Here is a 27777-nt window from a genome sequence, read left to right as displayed (position 1 = left end):
AGTCCTAGAGAGAACCACTCGAGGGAAGGCTTCAGGGCCTCTAGAGAGAACCACTCGAGGGAAGGTTTCAGGGCCTCAGGCTCCCCTGAGGTTCCGGGTTCTGGTGACTCCAGGTTCCAGCAGAAGAAATCCTGCTGATTACGCCAGGAGAATTGTTCCTCGGAACTGATGTCCTTATGGTTTTGTTATTGTGTTCTTTAATCCTCTTTTCCTATTTTGGTTAGTCAGGTTATAAGTGACATATGCTCAGTTAATAAGTTCGTAATAAAATATATTTGTTGGCCGGACATGGTGGCGCATGCCTTTAATCCCAGCACTGGGGAGGCAGAGGCAGGTGGATCACTGTGAGTTCAAGGCCAGCCTGGTCTACAAAGCGAATCCAGGACAGCCAAGACCACACAGAGAGACCCTGTCTTGAAAAGCCAAACACACACACACACACACACACACACACACACACACACACATAACGTGTGTTAAGAAAATTGAGCCAACAACAGGGTGAAGTGATCTGGGAAGGCTTGAGGAAGCACATGAACTAAGTGGCAGTTGTTGATTAAAAAGGGAAGAGGGGAAGTTCCCCAGACAGAAGACCATAAGCTACAGGCCTCAGAGACAAATCTGGCCCTCCACCTGTTCTTGTAAATAAAGTTTTATTGAAACACAGTTCATTTGTTTACATACCATAACTGTTACATACTATAACAGATTGACAGAAACAGTAGTTACTGTCTGATCCTCTCCAGAAAAGGCTCTCCTGTAGGTAATGAGTTGTCTTTTAGGAATTCGTTCTGCAATTCCTCAAACAGGCTGCCAGACCCTTCCAGAGAATCCTCCACAGAGATCAGGAAGGAGCCATGGTTGGTAGCTCTAAGAAGTGGGGTGAACATGTAGGACGCTGACTCCCATGAACCCCAGTAAAAGAGAAGGCAGTAGCTGTCAGTGTACAGGGTGTCCATAAAATCCTTGCTCCCTTCCAGATCTCTTTCCTGATTATAAACGTAGGGCTGAGGGGGATAGAACTCCATGGCTGAAGGCTAGTGCTGTGAGGGCTCTGGGTTCAGTCAGTAGGACCTAAGGAAGAAAGGAAAACAAAGGGACATGGTATCATTATGAGTTTTTTTTTTTTTTTTAATCTATATAAAAAAGCAGAGGCGGGCAAAGGGAAGGGCTGTCCATACTGCTTCGAGGGATGGCCGCATGAGCTCGACGTACAGTCAAGCCCTCAGTGTCCACACAGTTGAGATGCATTGTTCACGTCCCTGCCCTGCTCTTCCCTTGAGGGGTGGGACATACCTTACAGACCTCTCTGTCTCTGTGTCTCTGCCTCTGTCTCTCTCTCTCTGTCTGTGTCCGTGGGTGTGTCTGTCTGTCTCTCTCTCTCTCATTGGTTTTGAAGCAAGGCCCAACTGTGTACCCCAGGCTGGCCTCAAACAGAGATGCACCTGCCTCTGTCTCCCGAGTGCTGGCTGGGATCAAAGGCGTGCATTACCATTCCTGACTATGTTTGTTTATTTTATTTATTTATTTATTTTGGTTTTTCAAGACAGGGTTTCTCTGTGTAGTTGTCTTGGACTCACTTTGTAGACCAGGCTGGCCTTGAACACACAGCGATCCGCCTGCCTCTGCCTCCCCAAGTGCTGGGATTAAAGGCATGCGCCACCACCGCCCGGCCCATTTTTATTTTTGACACAAAGCCTAGGTCCGTAGCCCAGGCTGGCTGGCCTGGATATCCATTTGTAGTTCAAGATAAACTTGACCTCAGCCTGCAGAGTGCTAGAATTACAAGTGTGTGCCGCCACACCCAGCTCCTCAAATCTTTTATGCAAATGGCAGATGCTGTGGTCTATGAGGGATTTTGAATCTTTCTAGGCTCCATTTCTAAAAGCAGAACAGAGACTGGTGGCACAGTTCTGCAGTCCCAGCTTCGTGGGCAGTAAGATCGTGAGTTTAAGGATTGCCTGGGCCACAGTGAGTTCAAAGCCAGCTTTGGGAAGTTAGCATGGCTCTGCCTCAGCCAAAAGACTGGGGAGAGTGCTTGGCAGCACGCGTGATGCCCACAGCGTGTTAAAAGGTGGACTGAGACATAGGGGAACTGTCTGGGAAGTTTATTTAAAAGATTCATAAATCATGAAGCACGGGGTTGACAAAAAGGCGCCAGCAGGCTTCACAGCCCGAGTTCAAACCCCAGGACCCAGAGGACTCCCGAAAGTTGCTTTTTGACCTATACACGTATACACGCAATAAAACCAAATCCAGAAGTGTAAAGCCAGACAAGCTTCGTGAGCACTCAGAGGGCGCTCGGCAAACACGAAAGGAAAACAAAAGATCTGATTGGTTTGGAAAACTCCTAGTGATTGGTTAAAATTGTATTGGCCGCTTCTGATTGGTTAAGTGCAAGTTGGGTCCTTGTGTCTGTCTGCGCATCAAGCAGGGCCTGTCTGTCTGCTCAGGGTCCTTCAATCGGCCGCCTTTCAAATTCGCTTTAATAAGCATGAATACAATTTTGGTGCCTGCGCCATGCTCTACCAAGGGACAGGTTTCCCTGGCGTGGGACTTGGCGTTTAACCCGAACCGCTCTCTCCGCTTGAGTACCATTGCTCCGTCCTTGAGGGCAGTGGGGAGTGTTCTGCACTCCATTCCTAGAGGCACAAAGCTGCCCACTGTGAGCGCCCGCCCGGCAGGTGTCAGGTGCAGGAGGATGTGGCTTTATGGTCCTACAGAAAGCGTGGACTGGAATCCACGTGGCATTGCGTGCCTCTAGAAAGCAACTCTCCCTGCTCGATGGACCTCGGCAGGCCTGAAGGGCCGCTGCCTCCCGCCACATAAGCGGGTGCTGGAGCGCTTGCCGGCAAGCTGGGGCCAAGAGCAGTCATGGTTTCCTTTCCACGACGCTGCTGCTCGCTGCTTAGCCAGGATTTGAGTCCTGTTGCCGTAGCTGACCGATGCAGGCAGGCTCAGGCCTGGGCCCCAGCGCAGGCTTCCTCAGGTGGCTGAAAGGTCCTGTCACAGCTGGGGTCTGTCTGTTTTGTTTTTGTTGTTGTTGTTTGCTTGATTTTAAACATTTTTATTTCGTGTATTTGTGTTTTGTGCATATCTGTGCAGTCACAGTATATACCGTAGTTGTGTGTGTGTGTGTGTGTGTGAGAGAGAGACAGACAGACAGACAGACAGAGACAGACACAGAGACCAACTTCCAGGCGTCAGTTCTACTAGGTATATTCCAAGATTTGAACTCCGGTTATCAGGGCTTGGTAGTAGGCACCTTATATGTGGAGCCGGCTTTGGTTTTTTAAATAAGTTATGTGACCCTGGTTGACCTGAAACTGCATAACCCAGGCTGGCCTCAGCCTCTCAAGACCTGGGATGACAGGCAGGCACCGCCTCTTTCGTTTAGTTCGTTTTATCTTGTTTTGTTTTTCGAGACAGAGTTTCTCTGTGTAGCCCTGGCTGTCCTGGACTCGCTTTGTAGACCAGGCTGGCCTTGAACTCACAGCGATCTGCCTGCCTCTGCCTCCCAAGTGCTGGGATTAAAGGCGTGCGCCACCACGTCCGGCTGGGAGTGCTAGCTTGATTGCTAAAGGACCTGTTGTTATTCATGGAGCAGTTAAGACAGGGCCTTACTCTTTAGCCCAGGCTAGCCTCAACCACTGCGCCTGGTTATAGAAAACCTTTTGAGAAGAAAAGCATCCTACTGCCCAGGAGAAAGGAGGATCCTGAGGCCAAGCTGAGATGGGGAGGGGTGGTGAGGTACACCCCCACACCCCCACATACCACACACACACCACACACACACCACACACACACAGACATGCACATGCACACATGAACACACACACACACACACGCATGCACATACAGATGCACACACACATACACAGACATGCACACATGCGCATACACACATACACACACACACACACACACACACACACACACACACAAGCCCCAACAAGGTGGGTGCTTTGCCCTTCAGCCTCCCATTCTCCATCTAGAATGGAACTTGAGACCCGGCCTCCTTTTCATCTGGCCTCAGCCTCCCGTGGCAAAGTTCTTTCTGGCTACCACTCTCCTGCCCATGGAGTAGCGCCGGGGTCCTTCTCTGAGGTCTCACCCAGAGGTCCCCTCACCTGTAAGGTCCCATACCTTCCTTGTAGTTTCAGGGGTGGTATCAGGCCCGTCATGTCACAGCCACACTGCCCACCCAGCATTAATCATACTTGTCACCAAAGCTGTCACAAACCAGGGGTGTGGGGTGTCACGTGACCAGCCTGAGTAACCGCTTTCTCGCTTCCTTCTTCTACTCCCTGCCGTTGGGGGTTGGTGGATTGGGGCCACAAGTGTCTGGCAGTGTGGGCTGGGGCCTTGTCACCGAGGCAGTCACTTCTGGGCCCCGAGGCAGCTGCCCCATGCTCTGCTGAGCACGGTAAGTGCTGCTTTACAAACCCATGGGGAGTGGCTGGGGCCCCAAGGGACAAGAAGCCCGCTTTCCCGTTGCTAGCATACGGGGCAGGGCCTGGGCCCGTCTGAGTGGCTCCCACACTCTGCACCAAGCTCTCCGCAGAGCTGGGTCTCTCCTGGTGATGCCCTATGCTGTCTGCTCACAGGCTCTCCCAGCCCTTCTTTTCACCAGTGGGAAACTCGAGGCCAGAGCTGAGACTGAGTCTGGAAGGGTCCAAGAAGGACGGTGTGGAGTTTGTCTTGAGGTTGTCTTTGGTGTATTCTCTGTCTCTCTGTGTCTCTCTCTGTCTCTCTGTCTCTCTGAACTTAGATATGGTCTCCACCTGTTCATTAGGCTGGCCTGGAACTCTATGTAGACCAGGCTAGCCCCTTGCCTTGGTCTAGTGCTAGGGTTTACAGGCATGGAGCTTTACAACAGCCTTTTTTGATAATTTAACATTTTTATTATTACTGTGTGTACATATGAACTTGTGTGCATGAGCAGGCACACAAGTGTCATGTGGGGAGATCAGAGGGTAAGTTGAGGCTGTCAGTTCTCTTCTTCCACTGTGGGTTCTGGGAACAGAGCTCAGGTCAGCAGGCTTCCCTGGCAAGCACTTTTACCCTCAGAGCCTTCTAGCCCACCCTGAGCTTTTTTTTTTTTTTTTTTTTAGTTATTATTATTAAATCAGGCTGCCGGGTGTGGTGGCGCTCACACCTGTAATCCCAGCACTCAGGGAGGCAGAGGCAGGCAGATCTCTGTGAGTTCGAGGCCAGCCTGGTCTACAAAGAGAGTCCAGGACAGCCAGGACTACAAGAGAAACCCTGTCTCAAACCACCCCCCCCCCCAAAAAAATCAATCAAGTTGAAAAAACAGAACTTGTTCATGGGAAATTTTTTTTTAAGTTAGCCTTATTTTTTTAAGTGTTCTGTGAACAGGTGTTTTGATTACATGTATGTCTGTGCATCATATGTGTTCGGTGCCTCATAGGCTGGAAGATGGTGTTGGATCCTTTGGAGCCAGAGTTAAAGATGGTTGGAAGCCTCTGTGTGAGTGCTGGGGAGCAAACCAGGTCCTCTTAACAGCTGAGCTGACTCTCCAGGCTCAGAGGCAGGCTGGGCTGTGTGCTGTATATTCCTCAGAAGAAGTTCTTGAATTAGTTTGTGCTAAACCTTGTGCCTCATCTGCAACTGGCCAATGCCCTGGGGTTCCAACAAGGCAATCTCATGTAGCAAAGGCTGACCTCAAACTTGCTAGGTAGCCGAGGATAACCTTAAGTTCTGTGCCTCCATGTTTCAAGCGCTGTGGTTGCAGGCAGGCACGTCTGCCACACCCGCTGCATTGATGCTGGGATTCAAAACCAGAGCTCAGGCATGCTGGCAGAGCGCACTGGCCACTGGTCACATTCCTAGTCCAGTCTTTTTTTTTTTTTCCCCCGAGATAGGATTTCTCTGTGTAGCCTTTGGCTGTCCTGGACTCACTGTTTAGACCAGGCTGGCCTCGAACTACAGCGATCCACCTGCCTCTGCCTCCCGAGTGCTGGGATTAAAGGTGCACGCCACCACAGCCCGGCTTCCCTAGTCCAGTCTTAAGAGTTTGTGCTTGGGATTTAATGGAGACTGGCAGGGGCTGAAGACCCAACCAGATCCCATCCCCCACACCTGCAGATTTGTGCTCTTTGCTGAGTTAGGTTGGGATTTGAGCCCAGGGTCTTCCACAAGCTTGGCCAGTGCTCTGCCACCGAGCATCGGCCAGCTCCGGTTGGCCGGACTTCTCTGTTTTTTCACTGGTCTCATTTTACCTTCTTTTCCCATAACTAACTTGCAAGGGCCTGGCCTCTTGGTGGCCAAGACTTAGGGAGGTGGCTATTCTGGGTGCCTCTGTTGGTGTCACACCCTGTGGGGTGGTTCCTTCCTCACCAGCTTGGTGAGTAGACAGAAAGCTGAAACTGGGGAACAGAAGGGGCTGTGCCACCTAGCCAAGCTCTCTAGAAAACCTGGGTTGGGTTCCTGCTGGGCCACCAGAGGGGCTTTGGGGTCACCTGGGTGTTCCTGGTGGATGGCGCTGCTGTTTCTAGGCAGGAAACCGGGGCTCTGAGGGGAGAGGTGGCTACACATGGTGTTACGGCCAAGAAGGCACTGAGTTAGGATGTAACACAGACCTCTTGGCTGCGGGACCCTGGGCCCATGGCGACCAGGTCTTTCCGTTGCTTTTGCTGTGTAGAGCAGGAAGCAGGCAGTGAAGGGCAGCACACGGGAAGGAGGCAGGCTGGCTGGGGGCCAGTGCTCTCTTTAGAAAGCTAGGTGAAGCTGGGTGTGGTGGCACACGCCTTTAATCCCAGCACTTGGGAGGCAGAGGCAGGTGGATCGCTGTGAGTTCGAGGCCAGCCTGGTCTACACAGTGAGTCCAGGACAGCCAAAGGCTACACAGAGAAACCCTGTCTTCAAAAAAGAAAGAAAGAAAAGAAAAGAAAGAAAGAAAGCCAGGTGAAGTTCTTCTTGAATTAATTTGTGCTAAACCCTCATGCCTCGTCTGCAACTTGCCAATGCCCTGAGGTTCCAACAAGCCAGGCTCGTTTCCTGGGGTTAAGGAGCCCCCACATTATCTAACACTGTGCTTGTGGTCTTGCAAGGGGCCACAGGATATCAATTTAACACACAAGATGTTTTCTGGTTAAACATTCAAACAGGCCAGGAGTGGAGGTGCAAGCCTTTAATCTCAGCGTTTTCTGGAAGCAGAGGCAGGCAGGCCTCTATGGACTTGAGGCCAGTCTGATCTACATAGTAAGTACCAGGCCAGCCAGGGCTATGTACTGAGACTATGACTAAGTCTCAAAATAAATGAATGAATCACAGGGGCTGAGTGTTAAGACACACAGCTCTAGCCTCAGTAATCAGGAGGCAGAGGCAGGAGATTCAGTAAATCAAGGTCATTTGGGGCTATAGCACCAATCTGGGCCAGCCTGGGCTACAAGAGACTGTCTCAGAACAGAAAAAGTTCATGGGGAGAGAATGGGAGTTGCCCTTCATAGGTTGTCAAAAGGAAAAAAAAAAAAAGATGGGATTTGTCAGTTGGCAAATACCAAGAAGCTAGAGTCAGGGCGTCTGTGCACTTCTGGTGGTTCAGATGCCGGGCGTCCACGTAGACTAGTGGGGTGACACAGGACAGATTGTCACAGTGCCCATGAGCTTACAGGGCAAGAGTCACAGAAGGTGAGTTTGTGAAGATAGCAGCTGTGTGCCTGCAGGTTGCTGGGTCCCGGGGATGAGGCACAGTCACCGGGTGGCTGTAGCGTTGAGCTTAGGGCGTGCACGGGTTAACTTGAGTGGAGTTCTAAGAAACAAACTTCAGGAAGGTTTACAGAATGGGAGATGCTGGACCAAACCTGAGACAATCTGAAACCTCCGAGAGCAGATGGCGTGGGGCTGAGGCGGGCTCTGAGGAGGCACTGCCTCGCTTCCAGCTCCAGCTCCTGGCTCTAGGTGTGGCAGTACCAGTCCTTTAATGGGGAAGGGCTGAGGATTCAGAGACAGCTCTCAGAGCAGTGGCCAGCTCATGGGCCACATTCGTGCTTGTGGCTCACCAGCCCGAGGAGGCTGAGATTGAGGGTGGTGTCCAGGTCCTGCCATAGAGGTCAACTTCTGGGGACCTCAGTGTCTAAGGAAGCGAAAGGCCAGTCACACAGTCTGCTCCAAGATTAGGGATTTCCCAGGACACAGCCGTGATGAACAGAGAGCCCTTGCCCTAAATGCAAAATACAAAAATTATGATGATGAGCCGCCATGCATGGTGTTCATACCAGCCCTTAAGAGGCAGAGGCAGTGGGATCTCTGTGAGTTCAAGACCAATTCTGTGAGTTTCCAGATTAGCCAAGGCCACAGAATGACACCCTGTTTAAAAATTGATGATGATGACTGGCTTTTTGTTTTGTTTTTCAAGACAGGGTTTCTCTGTGTAGGCTTGGCTGTTCTGGACTCGATTTGAACTCACAGTGATCTGCCTGCCTCTGCCTCCCGAGTGCTGGGATCCACCTCGCTTCTTATCTGCTGTAGGCTGGTGTTAGACTGTCGCCCAGCTGCAGGTTAAGGTGAGTGATCTGCGCTGCACGTGTTAGGTGGGCCTGGCTGCTCTGCAATGTTTGTCAGATCAAGTATGTTGATGTGTGTCTCACGTGCTCATGGTACCATGGATTTACAGGGACTAAAGCTGGTGGTAAACTGAGGCACACCTATCCTGCAGATAGGATATTCATGGCTCAGGCAGGCCACGCAGCTTTGTCTGGGATGGAACTGTAATGGACTGTTTGGTCTGACTCTCCAAGTACTGTCCCATTCACCAGGACATAGACCCCCCTCATGGGACCTGGGGTGCCTGTGCCTCAGTCTCCCTTGGTGTTGGTCTAGGCTTTACCTCTCATGGAGTCTGAGACTCTGAGATGATTTGCAGAGACGCAAGGGGGGAGGCTCCAAGCTTCATGGGGGAATGAGACCGCTGGAAGCCTGTCCTTCATAGACCCCAGGGCGTAGGGAGGAGGTAGCTGCTGCTTGCGGGTGAAGGACAGGAAACAGGTAAGCATCAAGGCAAGTCGGAAGTGGCTGTCTTCACCCTCTTGAAGGCTGGCCCAGCCCCACTCTTGTTTTCCTGTCATCTAAGGAGGGGAAGGGTAAGCTATCCCTCCAAGGTTTGCTTTCCGCATCTGTTCCGTGAGGGTCCAGAGATCTGGTGATTCCCTGGGAGAAGATAGGGGAGCTCCTCCAGGGAAGACCCCACCCACAGGGGGGTGTGATGGGAGCTTGGTGAGAGTCACAATCACCCGTGGATCCCAGGAAATGTCCACACTGGAGCAGCTGGCGGGAGGACTCTGGTCCGCCTGCTTCAGATGTGGCTCCCGCTGGAGCTCCGCGATTCCATCCTTGTGAAGGGCAGACGCTCTAGGCTGCCGTGGACCAGGGCTTGTCCTGCTGGAGTGGCCAGTGGCCTTGGATAGTCAGGGACTGAGGGGGGTTTATGATGTATAACTGCCGGGTCAAGCTGGTCGCTTTGGACAGGCCCAGGCTGAGCAAATGCTCTACCACTGAGGCACACCCCACAACCAGGGAGGCACCCCCCCATTTAGGGAGACACATCCCCAGCTCTTGGTTTATTTATTTTTATGCCAGAACGTGGGTTCTTCCTGCCTCTACCTGCTAAATGTGTCAACGTTCCTGGCCATATTTTTAAAAATATTTATTTATTATGTATACAGTCATCTGTCTGCATGTACACCTGCAGGTCAGAAGAGGGCATCCAAGCACATTATAGATGGTTGGGAGCCACCATGTGGTTGCTGGGAATTGAACTCAGGACCTTTGGAGGAGCAGTCAGTACTCTTAACCGCTGAGCCACCTCTCCAGCCCTGGCCATATTTTAAAAATTATATTAGAAGCCGGGCGTGGTGGCACACGCCTTTAATCCCAGCACTTGGGAGGCAGAGGCAGGCGGATCGCTGTGAGTTCGAGGCCAGCCTGGTCTACAAAGTGAGTCCAGGACAGTCAAGGCTACACAGAGAAACCCTGTCTCGAAAAACAAACAAAAAATATATATGTTATATTATTATATATATTATATATTATATTATATTAATTTACTTATTTATGTGAGGATCCTTTATTCAGGCTGGTCTCAAATTCCTGGGCGGCAGAGATCCACCTGAGTGGCTGAGACGCCAGGAAGTCACCCTGACTTCCCTCAGCAGGGAAGGGCTCTCCATTCCCTGGCTACCCACAGTAGCATACCCATCTCCATTGCCCCAGAGTCTGAGGCCTCCCTGCCTCCCCACAGATGTCCCCCTCCCTCTATTCCTTCCCTTCAGAAGCCAACATCTGGGACCTTCCATGCCACACCTTAGAAGCAATGTCACTGGTTTTACATATGAGGCAGCTGACAGTCAGAGAGAGTTCTCAGAGTCACACAGCTGCTGTGGGGTGACTGTGGGACTCAGGCCAGCCCTGTCTTCACTCTGGGCTGCTTGTGAGTGCAGGGGATTCTGGGTAAGATGGAGGGCCACCTATGGAGAGAGCCCGTTAAGGCTCCCCGACCCTCAGACCTTCAAACCCTCCAAGTTGCCTTGTCCCCAGGAGCTGCAGGCCTAGCCTTGGCAGTGGTCCCCTCCTGCTTCTCTCAGGAAGTGGTTGAGCCTCTCTGCCTTCCAGGAACCCAGGGGAGGTGGTGGCTGTGCTTGGTGTTGGTGTTGGTGTCATAATGATGTCATGTACCTCTTCCTGCATGGCCCTTCCCCCCAGGAAACTGGGGCTGAGGTGGAGCCATGTACAGGAGGAACCCTGCTCAGAGAGGCAAACACTAGAGGTGGCACAGCCGCAGAGCTTCTAAGATGCAGTGTTTGAAACCCCCACCCACCCTGCACTATAGCATGCCCTTTCTAGGACCTTGGTGGTCCCTGAATAACGGGGTGGCGTCAGGGGGGGAGGGGGGATAGGAGGAGCACCGCCCCCACCGGGATTCAAACTTCAAGCTCCCAACCAGCCCCACAGGCCTGAGCTGAGCCCTCCGGCCTTTCTCTAAGGCTGTGTTCTCTGTAAAGCCTTGCTTGGTCTGGACTGGACCCATCCCTCCTGGATGTCTTTGGGCGAGCTGCTTGGTGTCTCTGAGCCTGTTCCAGCCTCTGTAACAGAGGTAATTGTCCGTGCAAACACCACAACATTTGTTTTCACTTAACGTGATCGGGCGGGGCATCATGGTGCAAGCCTGTAATCCCAGCACTCAGGGAGGCAGAGGCAGGCGGATCAGAGATACTCAAGTGTAATTCTAACTAACCCCTGAAAGTGGTCAGACTGGGCATAGCAAAGAGGAACCCATAGGTTAGAGTCACCCTATCCCTCCCTCCTGCCCATCACAGGAGCGAAGGACCAGGGAAGGATGCAGGAAGTGACAGGATGCCATCCGCTGCAGAGACAGTGCTGAAGGGGTTGTGCACCACTAAAGGATAGCAGGGCACCAACAAATATCCAGAATGCGCCACTCACCACAGCATTCCTAAGGGCTGGACTCTGACTTCTATAGGTACTGGCCAATGCCAGGAGGAAGGGAGGGGACAGTGGGGTATGCCCTACAGGGAAGGAGCTGTTCTTCCTGGCAATCCCATCCACAGACAAGTCCGGAAGCTGAGCTCCCTGAGAGGTGAGAGTCCTCCTGGACTCGGACCTTGCAGTTGATGGCTCTGGGCCCTGAAGGCCTTACAGGATAAGTTGACAGACCTTGGCTGAGAGTGTGCCCTGGCATGGTTCTCGTGACATCCTCACAGCGCCTTTGAGGTGGGTCTTGTCATCCCCTTTGTCCAAACAAGGACACAAAGGGAACAGGACTAAGGAGAGGTGATGAGAAAAATAAGAAAAATCAAGGAGAGAGATGGGTCAGCGGTTAAGAACACTGGCTCCTCTTCCAGATGGCCTGAGTTCAGTTCCCAGCACCCACATCTGGCAGCTCACAGCTGCCTGTAACTCCAGCTCCAGGGGATCTGCTGCCTCAAGCACAGGCTGGCACCTGCACTTAGGTGCACATATCCCGGCACAAGCACATCATATGAATAATTTAATATGCTTTTTTAAAGTTTTTTTTAAATTTTTTGAGATTATAGTTAGATCACTTCCCCCTTCCCTTTCCTTCCTCCAAGCCTTCCCATCCACCCCTCCTTGATCTCTTTCAAACTCACGGCCTCTTCTTTCATTAATTGTTGGGTTTTTTTGTTTGTTTGTTTGTTTTTGTTTTTCGAGACAGGGTTTCTCTATGTAGCCTTGGCCATCCTGGACTCGCTTTGTAGACCAGGCTGGCCTCGAACTCACAGCGATCAGCCTGCCTCTGCCTCCCGAGTGCTGGGATTAAAGGCGTGCGCCACCACGCCCGGCTCATTAATTGTTGTTACATGCATTATATGTCTGTGTATATACATCCAGTCTCGGTCTGCGTAATGCTACTTGTGTATGTCTTCAGAGATGACTATTTGGTACTGGAAAAGCAATCAGTGTGCTCCTTCCTGGGGAGGACTCTTTCTCCCCATGTCAGCGGTCCTTGGCTACCTTAGCTCTTGGGTAGGGCTGAGGCTTTTCCCCATCCATGTTGGCTTGTCTATTGGTGTCACCCTTGTTCAGCTCAAATAAAAAAAAATTTTTTTAAGAGACAAAGACCCTCCAAACCCGCTGGAGGACTGGCAAAGGCTGTGTGTTGCAGGGAGGGGACAAAGAGCTGATGGCGTGGGAGCAGGGCTGCCTTTGTCCTCAAACCAGGGTGATCTCGGCCTCTGTACTGTGAGTTCGATGCCTGCTGGTCTGTTTATAACTTGTTCTCATGAATCTGTTAATATCTAAAACAGACACCAAAGGCCGGTGAGATGGCTCAGCTGGCAAAGGTGGCTGCTGCCAAGCCTGGTGACCTGAGTTCAAATCCCTGGACCCACAGGAGAGAACTGACTGCTGCAGGCTGTCTTCTGAACCTCCGACCTGCACGCCACGGCTTGTGAATGCATACACACACACACACACACACACACACAGAGAGAGAGAGAGGAGAGAGAGGGAGGAGAGAGGGGATGGAGAGGACGAGAGCTGACGAGGGAGAGAGAGAGAGAGAGAGAGAGAGAGAGAGAATTAAAGCACAAACAAAACCCAGGCGTTAAGGAGAACCGACACAAAAGAGTGAATGCCAGAGGCCGGAGAGATGGCTCAACCGTTGACTGCACTGCCTGCTCTTGCAGAGGACCCAGGTTCAGTTCCTAGAACCCACATGGTGGCTCCCACCCACCTGCAAGTCCAGGGCCAGGGCACCTGATGTCCTCCTCTAACTGCTGAGGCCACTGCATACATGCACATAGTGCGCAGGCGCAGGCAAAACCCTCGTGTACATAAAATATAGAAGTAAATATAGTAACTAAGACTTCCTTTGCAGCCGGGTGTGGTGGCACACACCTGTAATCCCAGCACTCGGGAGGCAGAGGTAGGTGGATCGCTGTGAGTTTGAGGCCAGCCTGGTCTACAAAGTGAGTCCAGGACAGCCAAGGCGACACAGGGAAACCCTGTCTCCAAAAAACAAAAACAAAAAAAGACTTCCTTTGCTAGCCTCAGTGCATACCCCTTCCATGCTGAGGCAGGAGAATTGCTTAGCCCAAGGCCAGCCTGCAGATAGTACTAAGTGAATACCAGGCCAGCCACACTTACTTAGTAAGACCATCTCAAACAAAACAACAAAAATGGAAATCAAACCCCATTTGCTGCAACCCAATGGGCCCAATGGGTTGTTTTGCCCACAAATAGATCGCCCTCCCCCCATTGGTTTTTTGAGACTTGGTTTCTCTGTGTAGCCCTGGCTGTCCTGGACTTGCTTTGTAGACCAGGCTGGCCTCGAACTCACAGATATCCACCTGCCTCTGCCTCCCAAGTGCTAGGATTAAAGGCGTGCGCCACCACGCCCGGCTGATTGTTTTTTCATTCTTTTATTTATTTTTATTTTTGGAGACAGGATTTCACTATATGACTCTGGCTGGCCTGGAATTTGCTATATAGATCTTGCTAGTCTTGAACTCACAGAGATCACCTGCTTCTGCCTCCAGAGAGCTGGGACAGAAGGTATACCACCATGCTCTGCTCTTTTTTTTTTTTTTCTCTTCTTCATATTTTCAAGTTTGGGGAGTAGACCTATGGTCTCACACATGCTCAGAAGGCTCCTTAATGCTGAGTCACAGCCCCAACTTTCTTCTTTTTGAAAGGGGGTTGTTTCTTTTTCATGGGGGGAGGGTTTGAAACAAGGTCTCATGTAGCCCAGGGTAGCCTCAGACTCACTATGTAGTTGGGGATGGCCTTGAACTCCTGACCCTCCTGGTACTGTCTTCCAGGGGTTGTGATTACAGGCCTGTGCCGCCTCCATGCCCAGACCAAGTCCATGCTGTTCCCCCATACCCCCATCCTCTCCTCCCTTCATGTTTTTTTTGGAAACGGAATTAAGTTATGCAGCCTGCTGTGATCTCACTAAGCACCTCGGCCTACTGCAGATTTGCTGCCCTTTCTCTTCAGGCTGTCAACACTGGGATTGTGGTCATGAGCCCAGTAGAAATAAAACATTCTCAGGTGGTTAAGAGCACTGGCTGGAGCCTGGCGTGGTGGCACACGCCTTTATCCCAGCACTCAGGGAGGCAGAGGCAGGCGGATCGCTGTGAGTTCGAGGCCAGCCTGGTCTACAGAGTGAGTCCAGGACAGCCAGGGCTACACAGAGAGACCCCGTCTCGGAAAACAAACAAACAAAAAAGTAAATAAAGGGGAAACAAAACAAAACAAAACATAAAAAAAAAAAAAAAGTGTAACCGTAAATGCTATAGGGAGTTAATGAGCATTTGCTGATGGTTGGATGGCATCATTTGTGTTGATAAGCACAAAGCTTCCAGCCTCAAGGGATGTCTGACAGTACCTCCCCAGACCAGACCAGCTCTGCCTGTGAGCCATCAGCAGGCACAGGCTGACACTGTACCCCGCCTCTGCCCCTGTCTCCCCAGGCGCCATGTTTAGACACTTCCTTCTGCTGATGACTGTCTTGGGACCTGGCACCAGCCTCCAGCCGTGGGACACCCGGAAGCATGGAACCAAGGAAGCCTCGGACCCTGTGCATCTCCGGGGAAGGAGACAGGCAGATTGGGGTGATGATCTTGAGGATTTGGACGACTATCCCTGGGGAGGCACAGAACCCCCAGAAATGCTGATAAATGTCACCAAACACTGCAGTTGCTCACCCTGAGGCTCTGACCAGGACGGCTGTGCTAGAGCAGACAGATTCTAGAGAAGCTGCAAGCCGGGAGTCAGCCACTGCGAAGGTTGCTGCCACCCGCCCTGTTGGCCCAGATGGAGGAGGGCGAACTCTTGGGCTGCTCAGCACAGAATCTGACACACAGTGGAAGCCAACCCAGCCAGCACCCACAGAGGCAGAGACCTCTCAGCCAGCACCCACGGAGGCAGAGACCACACAGCCAGCACCCACGGAGGCAGAGACCACACAGCCAGGACCCACGGAGGCAGAGACCTCTCAGCCAGCACCCACGGAGGCAGAGACCTCTCAGCCAGCACCCACGGAGGCAGAGACCACACAGCCAGGACCCACGGAGGCAGAGACCACACAGCCAGCACCCACGGAGGCAGAGACCACACAGCCAGGACCCACGGAGGCAGAGACCATACAGCCAGCACCCACGGAGGCAGAGACCACACAGCCAGCACTCACGGAGACCACCGAGCTTCCTAGGATTCAGTTTGTAAAAACTCTGTTCACAAAGTCCACAGCCACAGAAGCCCCTTCCACGGAGCCCGATGCCACGGAGACCATGTCCACTAAGTCTAATGACTCCGTCGTCTTCCTTGGGCCATCTGTGCCTCACAATGACAATGAGGTATCCACTGGCCACTTCTCTGACGTTGGCATGAAGAAAGGGCTGGTGGTGACCCCTGCAAGCTCTGTGGCCCCAGCCCAACCAGGGACCTCAGATCTCATCCCTGTGAAGCAATGCTTACTGGCCATCCTCATCTTAGCTTTTTTGGCCACCGTCTTCCTGGTGTGCACGGTGGTGCTGGCGGTCCGCCTCTCTCGGAAGAACCACATGTACCCAGTGAGGAATTACTCCCCAACTGAGATGATTTGTATCTCATCCCTGCTGCCTGAGGGGGGCGAAGGGCCCCCTGCCGCAGCCAATGGGGGCCTGCCAAAGGCCGGGGACCTGAAGACAGAGCCCAGTGAGGCCCGAGATGGGGATGACCTCACCCTGCACAGCTTTCTCCCTTAGGCTCTTCTGCCTGGCCACCTGAGCGACACCCTTGCTGGCTCTACCCTCCACGCCTATCCACTGGCCACCACGGCCACAGAGCTGGGCTTTCTGGGTGAAATTGATCCGCAGGAGTCTTTAGGGAAGAGACATTGGATTACCCCAATCATGGCCCAGAGCCCCCAAAGTCCTGTGGCTCCTGCTTCATTCACTGAGCCCGGTGGTCTCTGTGCCAAGTGCTGCACTGGCAGTTCATATTTTCTGCCTGTCCCGTTTTTTTTCTGGGATCCCCTCCCCAGTGCCCCCCAGTGCCCCCCACTGCCTGGCACCTTCCTGTGGGGTCACTGGAGTCCTATCCTCATATTCCCAAAACTGAGCACCCTACCTCCACCCCCCCAAAGCCATTTTCATGTTGCCTGTTAAGACAGGAGCAGGGGGCGGGGGCTGCCAAAGAGTGTCATCTCCCAAGGCTGCGCCTGTGCCTCTACCTCATGAGGGGGCAGCAAGGCTCTCCCATGTACTTGGCTTGAAAGGAGAGCCCTTCGTCTGGGTCTGTGTGAACCAATGAGCTTCTATCTAGTGATGGAGTGACCTCACACTGTGGCCTGGCCTAGTTCAGGCACTCAATAAATAAGTATTTCAAATGGTGTCTGAGTCCCTCAGATGCACAGGCTGCCACCCCCTGGCGGTTTCCCCAAAGGGCTCTTAGGCCACTCTTAGACAATAGAGACATTTGGCACACCCCGGGCTACTGCAAAGGGGAAATGGACGGCTTAAGCTGGCTATGGTAGCATATGCCTGCAATCCCAGCACTACAGACTTACTTCAAGGCCACCCTTGGCTACACAGCAAGTTTGAGACCAGCCTGGGCTAACATAAGACCCTGTCTTAGAAAACTAAAACTGGGGCGGACTGGCTGGCTCGGTGGGTAAAGGTGCTTCCTGCTGAGCCTGTCAACTTGAGTTCCACTGAGGCCTACATGGTGGAAGGGGAAAACTGACTCCCCACAATTGTCCTCAGACATACTCACACATAACAAACAAATCAGAGAACTTTACCGAATACACCCTTAGCAAGTTGGGCCAAAGGAGGTGGGTCCCTCAGCTCTCAGATAAATGTGCCTCTTGGCGCCCACATGGCTGTGTCCAGAAACCTGTCCTTCCCCAGCCGTGCCTACCTCTGCTAACGTCTTCAGCAGGTTCTCACACACTGGCAGGGCCACTGCCACCTCAGATGCTCTCAGCTTTCACTCACCCTCCCAGGCATCTCCGTGGGATGGTGAGTCTGGGGCTGGCCAATTTTTGTTTTGTTTTGTTTTTGAGACAGGGTTTCTCTGTGTAGCCTTGGCGGTCCTGGACTCACTTTGTAGACCAGGCTGGCCTTGAACTCATACAGATCCACTTGTCTCTGCCTCCCAAGTGCTGGGATTAAAGGCGTGCGCCACCACCACCTGGCCTGGCCAATTAAAAAAAAAAAGATTTATTTATTTATTTATTTATTTATGTATACAGTGCTCTGCCTGCATGTACACCTGTGCATCAGATCTCATTATAGATGGCTGTGAGCCACCATGTGGTTGCTGGGAATTGAACTCAGGACCTCTGGAAGAACAGCCAGTGCTCTTAACCGCTAAGCCATCTCTCCAGCCCAATTTTTTTTTTTTTTGAAGGCTATCATGGTGAATATTTAGTATGCGTGTAGCACCTGTCTCTGCCGAGACTTCCTGTGTTTGTTTGGTAAGTCATGGAAACTGTGTGACAAGTTATGGTGCCGCTGTGCTCTCTTGTGAGGAGCTGGCTCAGTAGGGGAAGCACATATAAAGCCAGGCATGGTGGTTAACACTCTTAACCCCAGCCTGAGAGCGGTACAGAGAGGTGGTTCTAGGGGCAGCTACGGTCTCAGTCCCACCTCAAAAATTCCAGGCCAGTAAGAGACCATCTCAGAAGAAAGACAGTTCCCGAACGAGCCACAGCTGAAATTGTCCTCTGGCTTCCATGTGTGCCTGTGTGCATGTACAAACACATACATGTGTGCGCACGTGTGTGCACTCTCGCACCCACCCACCTTTAGAAGCTGGGTCAGACTCTAAGAGTTTGTTGACTGCTTCTTGCAGGGCAGGGTGGACACAGGGTCACAGTGCTGCTGGCTTTTTGACCTTGGCTTCAGAGCCATGTTCTGAGAGCCCAGTTAAACCCCAGCCAGCCAGGAGGGCAGCCCAGATGTGGGCCACATGTACGGTGAACCGGTCCAGCTTACCCCAGGCCCACATGGACACCGCGGCATCACTGGCCACCCTAACGCTCGCTCTTGTCCTGCCCCAAGGCCTTCCAGTAGTTTCCACAGACAGGAGACAGCTCTTGAAACACACAGCACCCTGTCCCCTGGGAGAAGAATAACACGCTTTGAAGGAAAATGGTTTTTTTCTCTTCCAGGAAACACTCTCTGAGGCCTGTTGGAGCAGAAGAGGCCATGCCCCGCCTGCCCCAGGTGTGACCTGCAATGTGAGGGCTCAAAGAAAAGGCTGCGCCTTGGGAGAGAGGGAGAGCAACAGAGAAGGGCAGGCGATGGGGCCCTCGGGGACAGAGTAGGGAGTGGTGGGAGATATCCCAGCATCTGGAGGTGGCCCTGTCTGCTGCTTCCTCTGGACCTACAGAGGAGGCCGGCAGGTCCTGGGTTTGGCTCCCCTTTGGACCAGAAACAGTAGCGTGGAGGATTCACAGACCCTGTGGCTACAGGACTTGAGGGCAGCCCTCAATCCCTTCCTGGGGACGCTGTGTGAGAACACAGGTGTGACAGTGAGAACACAAGTGTGTTTTCTTGCTTGGAAGGGGCTCACGCTGCATGAGAGGAACAGCCACCAGGGGGCGCTGGCCACCTGCTTCTGGGGGTCGGGTGGGGTGGGGGATGAAGGCAGGAGGAGCCAGGCAGCCTGGAGTTCTGAGTGTGGACACTCTTGGCTTTTCTGGTAATGTGTTTGCTAAACAACTGAGTCTCAAAGCTTGACACCTGGCACTTGGGCAGATTCCAGATGTCTCTTTTGCACAGCTGCTCTCCCCTGGCCCCATCTCTGTATGCCCCTGACCATTCAGAGCCTGAGTCAGCCAATCCATCCGCTCAGCAAACCCACACTCCTGCAGTATCTCCTTGAACACCCACCCCGGCCCCAGGCAGGGTTTCTCTGTGTAGCCTTGGCTGTCCTGGACTCACTTCGTAGACCAGGCTGGTCTCGAACTCACAGCACTCCGCCTGCCTCTGCTTCCCAAGTGCTGGAGTTAAATGTGTGCGCCACCACCGCCCAGCTTCCTTCAACCCCTTAAACAGCCTTAGAAGGAGACCCTCAAATGTTTTCCATTTCATAGAAGAGGAGATGGAAACTCAGAGAAGTGAACTCCCAGCCTCTCCCCCCCCCCTCACCCCCCGACCCCACACACAGAGAATGTAGGAACCCAGGGCCTGTATTCTCTTACCATGATGTCACCCTATGCTCCAGATCACCCTGGGGTTCTGGGGGGAATCCTATGCCTCAAAAGACCCACCCTGCTGACCTTCCCTGACACCTGGAAGTCTCTCTTGTTGTCCTTGAAAGAGAGAAAAGGAGTGTGACAACGGAGTAGAACCCAGACCCTCTCTGTAGACAGCAGGACGAAGCAGAGCCGGAGCATTTATTCAGCACCTACTGTATGCCTAACACTGGTTTGTATTAGCCCATTCAGTCGATAGAGATCAGCCTGTGCTGCTGCAGGGGAAACTGGAGCTCAGAAACCGAGCACACAGGTTGCCAGAAGAGGCAGGGAAGGGGACAAGCAGGAGGAGGGGGCTAAGTTTATATCCAGTTCTTGCCTCCCCCCGCCCCCGCCCCCGCCCCGTGTCAGGGGCTGCCCTCTACCACCCACCACATGCTGCCAGCTGATCTGGGCAAGAGCTCAGGTTCTTCTCCGTGTTTGCCAGTCGCGCAAACCACCAGGTGTTAGAGCGTGTGGGAGCGCGTGGCATGTGAGGGAGAGGTCGGGAAGAGGAAGAGTCGCTGCCAAGGGGGCGGGGGAGGGGGCACGGGAGGGTGGGGGTTGACGGTGTGGGCTGCTGAGCCGGATGGACGACGCTGGTGGAGACAAGCCTGGGAGATGCTGCAAGCTAAGACCTCAGGGCTGACGCGGGCAGAAGAGGGCTGCGGAGGGCTGCGATGAGGAAGGGAGGGGTCCCTAGTTGGGTTTCAGTCTTGTGGAGCGAGAAGGCGCTCCAGTTGCTTCCCTGAGGCAAATGCTGTTTATGCCATCTCATCGGCTGGCCATCAGGGGAAGGCACAGGAAAGCCCCACCGAGGGTCGCAGCACACCAAGACGGAAACAAAAACCGGCCAACAGTGCCCAGCTGCGGGTGAGGATGGGGGAAGGGCTGGGGTGTTTAGCATGGTTGATGGGGTCCCCAGATGGTGGAGCATCTGCTCTGGAAACCAGCCAGGCAGATTCCTGTAAAGTTCACCCCAGTTGTGACTGTGCAGCCTGGGGATCCCGCCCCCCAGGCATTTGCCCTAGAGCTTGCAGACACATACCGGTCTGAACCGGTTCGCAGGCTGGTAGCAGCCTCAGACCAAGCAACCGGATTCGGTGGGCAAAGGGGTCCACGGCTCTGTGGTATGTCTACACGGTAGGGAATAGTCCTCAGACTACTCTAGAGCAGATCCCGGCACACCTGCTGATGTCATGAGCCCCCTCGCTGAGTGACAGGACCAGGCACAAGGGTTGCGTGGAGAACAGGGATTCCTGAGTTTAGGTCCCAGCACCACCTGTAACTCGAGGTCCAAGGAATGCAGCGCCCTCTTCTGGCCTCCCTGGGCACTGTACTCATGGGCATATGCCCATACGGGAAACACATCTACATATGTAATTAAAATTATTTTTAAATATTTTTAAAGGTTCAGAAGGGCTGGGGAGAGGGCTCGGTGAGTGAAAGTTTTTGTCGAGCAAGCTCAGGGATGCGGGTTTGAATCTCCAGAACCCGCATAAAGGCCGGATGCGCGTGCTTGGGCTCCCAGCGTTCTATGGTTCGGGGAGAAGCAGAGACTGGAGAATCTCTCAAACTCGTGAGCTCGGCAGCTCCCTGGTCAGGCCTGCTTCTGAGCCCTGGGTGGATCTGGCCACCACTCAGCCCCCTGTGCTTGTCCCCACACTTCTTCCTGGGGGACACTTACCCTTCGCTCCGTCCTCACTCTGGTGCCTGGCGTGAGATGAGCCTGGTTGATTGACTGCAGCCTCCTCCTGCAGGGTGGGTGCCTCTGTGTCGGCTCATGCCACCCCAAAACTCACAGGTTCTTGGTTCCCTGGTTTAGGAAAGGGAGATGTTGGCCTGAGACCCGGCTAGGTGTTTTCTGAGGACCTGCCTCCTGGTGCTTATCTGCAACCTGGGTGGCCCCTGGGCAGAGGGCTCTGGAGACATTGGACCTAGGACTCCCGCCCACTCACCCCACCCCCTGCCCCGCCCCTCCAGACAGGTAACCCCGGTCAGTAAGAGCGCCCCCTTGCGTCCCACTGAGTTGGTCACGTGGCATCCAGTGCAGGGCAGGGGAACGAACTCATGAGCTTCTGCTCAGCTCCGTTACTCCAGTCTCTCCAGCAGCTGAGAATTCCCTAAGGAATGGTTCTACCCACAGCGGAGGTTTTAACTTTCCTGCTGAAAGCAATTTCCTATAGACACGCCCACAGGCCAACCAATCCAGCCTAGACACTTACACGTTGAGAGCCTCCCAGCCTGACAAACCAGGAGCCTGGGTTTAATCTCTCTCACTCACTCTCTCTCTCCCCCGCCCCTCTTTCCTCCCTCAGCATAATGTTTTGTTTTTGTTTTTGTTTTGGCCAGCTGTGGTGGCACACACCTTTAGTCCCAACATCAGGATGCAGAGACCTGTGGAGCTCTGTGAGTTCAAGGCCAGGCTAGCCTACATAATGAGTTCCAAGATAGCCAGAGCTACATAATAGAAAAAGCAAAACCGCATTCAAGCATGATGGCCCACACCTTTAATCCCAGCACTCGGGAGGCAGAGGCAGAGGCAGAGGCAGAGGCAGGTGGATCTCTGTGAGTTCGAGGCCAATCTGGTCTACAAAGGGAGTCCAGGACAGCCAGAGCTATTACACAGAGAAACCCTGTCTTGAAAAACCAAAAATAAATAAATAAATAAATAAGTAAAAATAAAACCATGATGTTTAATAAAGTTTAAAAGCCCCTTTCAGAGTTTAATTACCTCAGGATTAAACTTTTTTAAATTTTAAAAAATTTTTTTGTTTTTTTTTTTGGGGGGGGTTGTTTTTTGGGTTCTTTTTGGCGGGGGGTTGAGACAGGGTCTCTCTCTCTGTGTAGCCCTGTCTGTCCTGGAACTAACTCTGTAGACCAGGCTGGCCTGAAACTCACAGAGCTCCATCTGTTCCTACCTCCTGAGATGCTGGGATTAAAGGTGTGCGCCACCATCACCTGGTTTAAATCTTATTTCATGTGAATGTGAGTTTATGTGCACCACATGTGTCTGTATAGGTGTCTACAGACGCCAGAGGATGTCAGATCCCTTGGGACTGGAGTGATAGGCTGTCGTGAGCTCCCTGACAGAGGTGCTGGGAGTCGAACTCAGTCCTCTGCAGAAGCAGTAAGCACCTTTGATCCCCTAGCTCCTAAATATCTGAGATGAACTGTGGCCACAGCCTAGCTCCCTGGTCAATGGCTGGGAACCCCCACATTTCTCAATTTTAACAACAGCAACATCGCTGTCCCAGAGAACCCCGAGTCCAGGGCAAAGGTGAAGAAAGCGACTAGAGCGCACTGCCCACCAGTGGTGCCCATCTGGCCAGAGCGGAAGTGGCTTAGGAGAGCAGAGAGGCCACCTAAGTCCGCCAGCTTTGAGCTACATTCTAGAAGCCCAGGGGCAGGCCACCACCCTCTCAGTCCCTCGTATCCTCATCTGTGAATTGGGAGTGTTTGTGTTAGCTTTCTCTGTCGGGGCAGACCCAGAGGGCAGGAAGAAGACCTGAGGGGCTGGTGTGTTCCACGGCAGGCAGTGACTCCGGACAGAGATCCCATCTGGCAGCAGGAGACTGAAGCCTGGCGAAAAGGGGGAACCAGGAGATAGGGTGTGGGGCCTCTGCCCGGAGGAGAGCACGGCTGCTGTGGCTTCCGTGTTCCTAAAAGAACCCAAGCCCATGTGTTCATGGTATTAGGAAGTGGGGTTTTCAAGAGGTAATAGAAGTTCAATGAGGTCATGGCAGAGGTGCCACGGCAACATTAGTGACTTTGTAAGAAGACAAAGACTCTTCTACAGGACCCTGGCTATCCTGGAACTCACTATGTAGACCAGGCTGGCCTCCCAGAGATCCATCTGCCTCTACCTCCTCAGTGCTGGGATTAAAGGCGTGTGCTACCATGCCCAGCCCGGGCCCTGTTGAGCTTTTAAGGCCATCATTTTTTCACATCACATTCAGTCTCCAGGCACAGATGGGGCATGTTTGTGGGCAGGAAGAGAGGCTCATTTTTTTTCTGTCACAGCCTCTGGTGACCGTGGGTACCGAAGGTGACCAGGGAACACTTGGAGAATGTTGTAACAGCTGGAAATTTTCAACTAAGTGAGACAGCTCTAGCCTATCTCAGTAGAAGATCCCTCAAGCAACTGAAAATGTTTTGAAGGAAATAATATGAAACCCAGTTATGGTGGCTCAGGCCTGTCATTTTAGCACTCAGGGAGCTGAGGCTGGAGGATTTCTTTAAGTTTAAGGGTAACCTAGGATGCACAGCAAATGTTTTACCATCCTGAGCTACAGAGCAGTGCCTGGACTCAAGAAAACAAAACAAAAACTAGCAAGGGGGCTGGTGAGATGATTCCTGGGCTAAAGGCTATGAGTCATCTTATCACAGAAACCTGACAAATGAGTTCGATCTTTCCAAATCCCACGTGAGGGTGGAAGGCAAGAAGTGGCTCTGCAATGCTGTCTTCTGAATTTCACATGTATGTTATAGCATGTGTGCACCTGTACACACACACACACACACACACACACACACACACACACACACTAAAAATTAAAAAACATGAACAGGGGGAAATATCCATGATGTCTATGTTAAATAAATTCTGAACCTGTTTTCTTAAGATTTCTCATGATCAGAAACAAAACAAAACAAAACAACAACAAAACATTAGTGCAAAGACATCAGGGACAGCCCCCCCGCCCCCCCATGCAGGGTTACTATTGCCCATCTGAGAAAGCTGAGGCAGCCTCACCTCCCAGGGCACGTGTGGCCACCCTGTAGATATTTTTGATTGTCACAGCTAGGGAGGTACAACAGCCATATAGGGTACAGCTCAATAGTGCACAGTGTCCCCATACAGGGTGGCTTTCCAGCCTCTGTGGTGCTCAAGTGAGGACCTAGCTCTGAGGCTTCTCACACACATAGCAGGAGAGACCCCAGAACCTCTTTCCCACTGATCTGAACTCCCCAGTAGGCTTCTGGGTCCCTATAAGCTTTGTGGGAGAGTGACTTCTTGGTGGCAGGAGGCTACAACCACCTCTGCTGATGGTGCTGGGCTGCAGAGCCCACCCCCCACCCCCCACAACCACCATGGCCAAGGTTAGTGGGAGGTGACAGCTACTGTAGGGGCACTTGCACAGGAGCCCTCTCACTCCCCTAGGGTGGCTCACTCAACACCCCGGCTGTCTGGCCTTGGCTCTGTACTCTGTGCCCCACAGAGGCACAACCTCAGGTAATGTCACCCCAAGAGTCCAGCAGTCCCTACGGAGACACTAAATTCAAAGGCTCATGAATGTGACCTGCTCAACTTATCAATGGAAGTTTCTGGACCCCAACTCTGCCCCTGTTCATTTTCTGACGTGCATCTTGTCCAGATAGCTAAAAGAAGGGCCTGTGGTCCTCCCTCTGAGTCCTCAGGGCTCAATCCCTTCTGCTCTTCGGTGCATATTTTTCTGTCTCGAGACGTTTGCACATGCTGTTTTCGATGCCTGGTGCACACAGACCTCTGCTTGGCTGGCGTTTTCTGATCCCTTAGGTGTCGGCTTGAACTCCACCTGCTCAGGTAAGATCACACTAGTTTTCAGGGTTCACCCAGCAGCCCCCTTTTCTTGCATCCAGGCCCTGAGGATTTGTGCTGGGAAGGCTTGGCTAATATATGGCACACAGTAGGGATTCAGAGAGCATCTGTGGACCAAGGAGCTGGGAAGGGGAGCTTTGCAAAAGGCTCAGATGGAAACAGAGGCTTGAAAAGCTTTCGAAGTCAGAGTAGCTGGTTCAAATCTGGCCTCTAATGCTTACTTGGTGGGAGTGGTGTTGGGGCAACTCCGTCACCCCTAGGCCTCACTTCCTCTCCTTGAAATGAAGAGGGGAGCCCTTTGTACCAATCTGTGCCCCTCCTCCAGCTGTGGGGCGGGCAGGACCATTACAGGGTACCATGGGGGCCTCGCATGCCTGTCTCTGTGGTTTTAGGGAGCCAGTCCCCGCCCTGCCTGAGCATTCTGTCTTTTGGCCTAAAATTAGCCCACAAATTCCTTGGCTGCCTGGCCCAGGCTTCTAAGTGACAATTCAAACCAGATGTTTCCAGCTGTTGGGCCCCATCCTCCCCCCACCCCAACCCTGACTGACCCACACTGCTAGCCTATGTTCAGGCTCAGGAGGTTAGACCCAGGCTTGAGGGTCTGTCTGTTACTCCACCTGCCCAGGCCTTGGGACTGGGTGGCCAGTGGGAGGGCTGTGTTCACAGCTGTCCAAGAATAGAACATTTCTCTAAAGATACGTGGTGGGGTGGGGTGGAGAGCTCACTGAGCGTGTAAGGAGGGGATGGGGGTTGCTGAGGTTTCCGCTGCCATGTGGAGCCCTGCTGGGTGCTGCCACCCTGCATCTGTGACCATCACCCTTAGTTCCCTGTGTGGCCACTGTCAATGTGGTAAGTCCTCCTCTGGGTGCCCAGGGCTCACAGTCTTCCCACAGGAATGCCTGGTTAACAGCGGAGGGAAAGGGCCCTGGCTGGCTGGCCAATCAATACGAGGTGTCTGTGCCAAGCCACAGACCCTCAGGGCAGGTAGTGTGCTCTTGGTGACACCGTTTGCGTCCTCGATTCCACCCAGACCACTTGGTAGGTGGTCCGGATGTCCTGGAAGGCCTCCTCCGTGCAGCTGCCCCTGGGGAACCCTTAGCCCTGAGGCGGTAAGGCTCACTGGAGTATCTGCCTACCGGAAGAACAGGCAGGGTACTCAGCTGAGTGGGAACTGCGTGGTCAGGTGGAAGGAGCACAGGCCAGGGCCCAGAGGCTAGCAAGCCATTGGGGGTTGGTGCAGAGCTGTCACCATGCCTAGAGATGGGACCCTGAATATCTCTTTCTCTAGGTCCTTGAGAGAAAAGGATTGTGGGTACACAGAGGCTTGATGGAGGAAAGATATGGCTAAGTTTTACATACGTGCACCAACATGCAGGAGAGCAAACCCCTTCCAATGTCCCCAGAGCTCCAGGCCTGGCCCACTGCCTTTGGATTTCATGTCTTCCTACGTCCACTTCACTTACTCTGCTCTGGCCATATCTCCCTCCTTCTCACGCCTGGATGACACCAGGCGACTGTACCCCAGGATCTTTGCATCACTCTCCCTCTGTATGGACCGTTTCTCCCTGACCCTCTGTCACCGCCTCTAAACCTTTGCTGAAATGTCACCTTCCTCCTTCTTTGCAGTCAGCCCTGTTCCACCAAGACACTGGTGAGGCATCTTTGAAATGGTCCATGACCTCTGACCAGAATCTAAGTTCCACAAGGACATACCATGATGGGGGCTGGGAAGGGAAGGGCGATGTGGAGAGATGAGAGGCCTGTAGTGAGCAGGGGAAGTGGGCGTGAGGTCCTGTGACTGGGAACGTCAAATCATCCTGCTGTTAGATACACGGGGTCTGCGTTTCCCACGGCGCTGCCCGGGGCGTGCGAAGCAAGGCGGGCAGTGACTAGCCTGGAAGACCCAGCAGGCAGCTGGTAACGGGGAGAGAGCCGAGGCCAGGGCCGTAGCGCTGAGACCACCAGCTGCACTGTGGCCACCACTGTGGCCCCTGGTGAGTCTCATCAAGTGGTTCCTTCCACCGGGAGAACGTAAATGTTTACGAGTCTGCCACAGCTGGCCGGCCACCCGGCCACAGGAAGTTCTGGGACCCCAGTTCTTGAACTGTATGTATACCCGGATGTGGCTTCCTAACAACACTCTAAACTGAGTCATAGCCTGGACGGGCCATGATGATCTCCACTGTCCAGCTCTGCTTCCCCTGTGCCGTGTGTCCCTTGGACGAGACCCAGGCCTGAAGGCCACAGTAGCCTGACCACCCTGTTCCCTGAGCCCCTTATCAGCCAGATCCTGCCCCCCCCCCAAGAGTTACTCTACTGACTTCTCAACCTATGGTTGACTCATCCCTTTGTCTAGAACCACATGGACTGCATTCCTTTGCCCCGTGAGGAGTTAGTCAGTCTCTCTTCATTGTTGTGGGCTGCTATATGCACAAGAGGCAATTCACTGTGTTGTGGTGTGTGTTTG

General features: G+C 52.9%; 1 protein-coding gene across 1 annotated transcript; it reads left to right on the top strand.

The window, feature by feature from the left end:
* The first annotated feature begins 4309 nt into the window (after nt 1-4309).
* On the top strand, nt 4310-16443 carry Selplg (selectin P ligand). Its single transcript, XM_051161686.1, is given in 3 exon segments — nt 4310-4426; nt 14976-15190; nt 15192-16443. Coding segments are annotated over 2 exon segments (1269 nt in total). The 5' UTR covers nt 4310-4426; nt 14976-14980; the 3' UTR covers nt 16251-16443.
* Nucleotides 16444-27777: the final 11334 nt, after the last annotated feature.

Source organism: Acomys russatus, chromosome 19 (assembly GCF_903995435.1).
Source record: "Acomys russatus chromosome 19, mAcoRus1.1, whole genome shotgun sequence".
NCBI lineage: Eukaryota > Metazoa > Chordata > Mammalia > Rodentia > Muridae > Acomys > Acomys russatus.
The sequence above is the reverse complement of the archived record's forward strand: the minus strand, read 5'-3'. Positions and strand labels throughout refer to the sequence as shown.